Source organism: Malurus melanocephalus, unplaced genomic scaffold, assembly GCF_030028575.1.
Source record: "Malurus melanocephalus ecotype Western Australia unplaced genomic scaffold, MMel_1.1 scaffold_143, whole genome shotgun sequence".
Lineage (NCBI taxonomy): Eukaryota > Metazoa > Chordata > Aves > Passeriformes > Maluridae > Malurus > Malurus melanocephalus.
The window spans coordinates 201,672-205,118 of record NW_026623375.1 but is presented as its reverse complement, the minus strand read 5'-3'; the positions used below and the strand labels follow the sequence as shown (position 1 = coordinate 205,118).

General features: G+C 41.1%; 1 protein-coding gene across 1 annotated transcript in view; it reads left to right on the top strand.

Annotated features, from left to right (window-relative positions):
* The window catches only part of IL4R (interleukin 4 receptor), a 12,104-nt gene extending 8,657 nt beyond the window's left edge, over nt 1-3,447 (top strand). Inside the window, exons 7-10 of the mRNA XM_057371171.1 lie at nt 158-257; nt 832-901; nt 1,100-1,176; nt 1,278-3,447. Coding sequence (XP_057227154.1) covers nt 158-257; nt 832-901; nt 1,100-1,176; nt 1,278-3,393 — 2,363 coding nt within the window. The 3' untranslated portion in view covers nt 3,394-3,447. The remainder of the gene's footprint in view (nt 1-157; nt 258-831; nt 902-1,099; nt 1,177-1,277) is intronic.

Sequence of the window (3,447 nt, the reverse complement as noted above, 5' to 3'; positions counted from 1 at the left end):
GCAGCTCCTGAGGTCTGTTTTTTATGTGCTGGAGGCTTTATTTTACATCCTCTAAAAGAGCATTCTTTTAAGTTGCAGAAAATCACCAATGAATTTGGTACTGCCAGTTCTTGTGTTTATATGCACATTCGCATGTAGATGTTTGTTTGTTTAACAGATTACCAGATGACAGCTGAAGATGTTCTGCGGATGGTTGTGCCCACATCCTGCATACTGATCATGGCAGGAGCCATCATGTGTTACTTCTGTTTTACCAAGTAGGTATCTTGCTTGTTACAGAGTTTATAGAGTAACAGTTTATACGGGTATCAGTWTTGCTATTGATTAGCCCAATGTCTTGTAGTACAGAAATCCATTGTTTTGGGTTTTCTCAGCCCTTCTGTCTAACTGTCTGTGAGCAGAGATTTTATAAATACAAGTCAGTTACACTGTCATTTTCTGAGTAGTCTTTATTAGTCTCACTAGAAGAGGCTTCTTATAGTAGGGGTTTGTCAGTTTTGGACCCCTGTCTTTACTGGAGTTMAAGTAATGATGGTTAAGTATCTTTATTTATTTTAATTTTTTWAAATTCATTTTAAAATTTAGATCCTGTCTATTTCACACATAATTTTAAACATGGTTAGAAGAASAGGTGACTGTCACTCTGCAGAGCAGTCACATATCAAACATATAAATGACTTTGCACTGGTTTAATGTAGAGCAGGAGATGCAGAAAACTTTCTGTTGATGGAGTGCAGATGCTTAAGAAGGGAGAGGAGAATGAAGAGAGAAATGTACACTGATTAAGCTCAAGTGCAGTCAAAACAAACAATTTTCATTCTTCCCTTGCAGAGTGAAGAAAGAATGGTGGGATCAAATCCCAGATCCTGCAAAGAGCCATTTGGTTGTAAAAAATGTCAAGGTAATTTAAAAGCTTTGCAAAAAAACATCTTTTCCTGATCATTAGAACTAGATATAATAAAAAAAATATAAATTATAAAAAAATTTATTATATTTTTATATATTATATAAAAATATAATAAATTCTATTCTCAGTTTAGTCTAGGGGATACTAAATACAATTCATATGTGTCCTAAATCTCATTTGCATCTTTATTAGTTTTCAGTTTTGTCCTACTTTGATGAAATTAAGTTCCCTTTCCATGACTTAAAGCAGAGTCATATGGAACAACAAATGTAAGTAAGATTAAAAAAAAATAACCCTCTGCTTTACAGTATAAAATTGTTTCCTTTAACATAAACATTGACTGTCCTTTCCTTTTGACTTCCAAAAACAGAAGTTGCAAGAACTGTCTGGCTCAAAGTTTGTCAAGCCAAGACTTCAAGGGAAAAGATAACATCACAAATGTTGAGAAATCGTGCAGTTGCCACAGCAAGTCTGGGGAGTGGTTGCCAAAAGGCAGCAGTGCAGTTTTAACYCCTGATACAATTCCAGTTGTAGAGTCTATAGAAATCCTCGAGTGTGTAACAGACAGTGAGACTCAGAGCCCAGAAGAAACTGGCAATGAGATCACCGTGTTTGAGCCTTGTGAGRGCAGCAGCAGTGCTTTCAGAGTGCACCCTGAACACAATGAGTTACTAGCTAACATGTTTGATGCGCTCCTGGCAGATGAAAATAACATGCAAGACAATAAAGGCCAAAACATCCTCACAGGTGAGAGGAAGACCTTTGAGAGTGTTGGGTCAGAAAATCCATCACAGGGAAATCCAGAAGAAAGTGCAGCCCAGAGTCAGCAATCATGTGATGTTTCTCATACAGCTTCCCTTTTCACCAAAGCTTCTCAAGATGACTACAATTGTAGTACAGCCAGCAAAGAGTCAGAACTATCAGAAGAATCCTTTGAATCTGGCTATCGGAGCTCCAGTATCAATTCTGCTTCTCTGGATGCAAAAGATCTTCAACAAACAGTTCATCAAAGCCTTTTTCTSTGCAGTTCTGAAAGTGAGCTTGACTCTTGTGTCCTGACCCAGGAAYCTACAAATAAATCATTGTTTGGGACCAAAACAGACAGAGTAAACAACCCTGCAGACAGGAATTTTGATACCCTTCTGTCTGCACCCATGGGACTCTGTGGTTCTGCCTACAAGAGCTGTGACACCCTTTTGTCTCCRTCCCTGGAGCCCTGTGGCTCTGCCTACAGGAGCTTTAATACGCTCGTGTCTGCCTGCCAGGAACCAAGCAGCTCTGCATACAAGAGCTTCAGTGCCCTCATGTCTCAGTCCATGGCTAACAGCAGCCTGACTCCTTGCTCTGAAAGCCTGCATCCCTCACCAGCTTTGAGACCTTTGGCAGAGACACCAGAACACACCTGCAGAGATCRAATTGCTCAGCCTACTAGCAATCAGACATGTTACAACAACTACAGATCTCCCTGCCCTGAGTCTGATTTTCCGGATGCCTGTTCAGAACATGCTGATTTTCCATCTTTCTCTACACAGGYAAATGAAGGTGCTTCAGCTCTCCTGTCAGACGAAGAAATACATAAGCAAGTAATATATCAAAATGTTCAAGGGAAATCCAATATACTTTCTTGCCCCATTGCACCCCAGCCRTCTGGTTATCAGCCTTTTGGTAGTGCAGGTAAATGTAATGGTCTGTACTGTGACAATGAGGTTATCTCTGGGTCACTGTATGAATCCTTCATTAGTCTGTGCAACAACCAGAGTGARGCATCTGCAGACACTGCAGTCTGTGAACCTGGCCCGGGGGTAAAGGACTGTGTGTGTTTGATTGTTCGGGATTCTGACTGCAACATTGTACCAGGTTTAGCTTCTAATGAGAATGACACACAGACTAGTGATGGCAGCCCTTGGATCAACAGCTCTAGTGAGCTGTCTGGTGATAGCAACGATGAAAATACCAGCAGAGATGAACAGCTGWTGCATTTGTTAGAGATGAAATGTCAAGATTTAAACAGCAGAGAAAGACCTACAAAGGGGAGAAAATGGAAAACCTTTAACCCTACTGGTGAAGTAATGCAAGAGGGCGGTGATGACAGACTAAATACTGACTTCCACTACCACTCACACAACCACTTGAAGGAACTTGGAGATGCAGGGGGAAGTGAAGAGGTGCTGAAGCATGCAGAAGGGAGGAGGTGTGGCTCAGCAGCCAGCTTACCAGCATCATTGGACAGTGTTGGACTAAACTTAGACAGAAAAACTGCAGAGCCCCTGGAGCTCCATGTCTCAGACAAYATGTTRCCTTGTCATCTTGTGAGTAACTCCYGTCCTGATTCTCACACCRTTCACAGTGAGGACTCCAGACTGGCAGTTGCAGTTAAAAAAGGAGCAATAGAACTGTTAAGGGAWAACAGCAGGAAGAATGAGAAAAAAATGAAACTTAGGCAAGCCCTTGCCCAAGAGGACAACTGCTATATGGARGTAGCCTAGCCACATTTGCCAAGACTGAACCAGTCTTTGTAAATAAACTGTATGGCTAGTTGA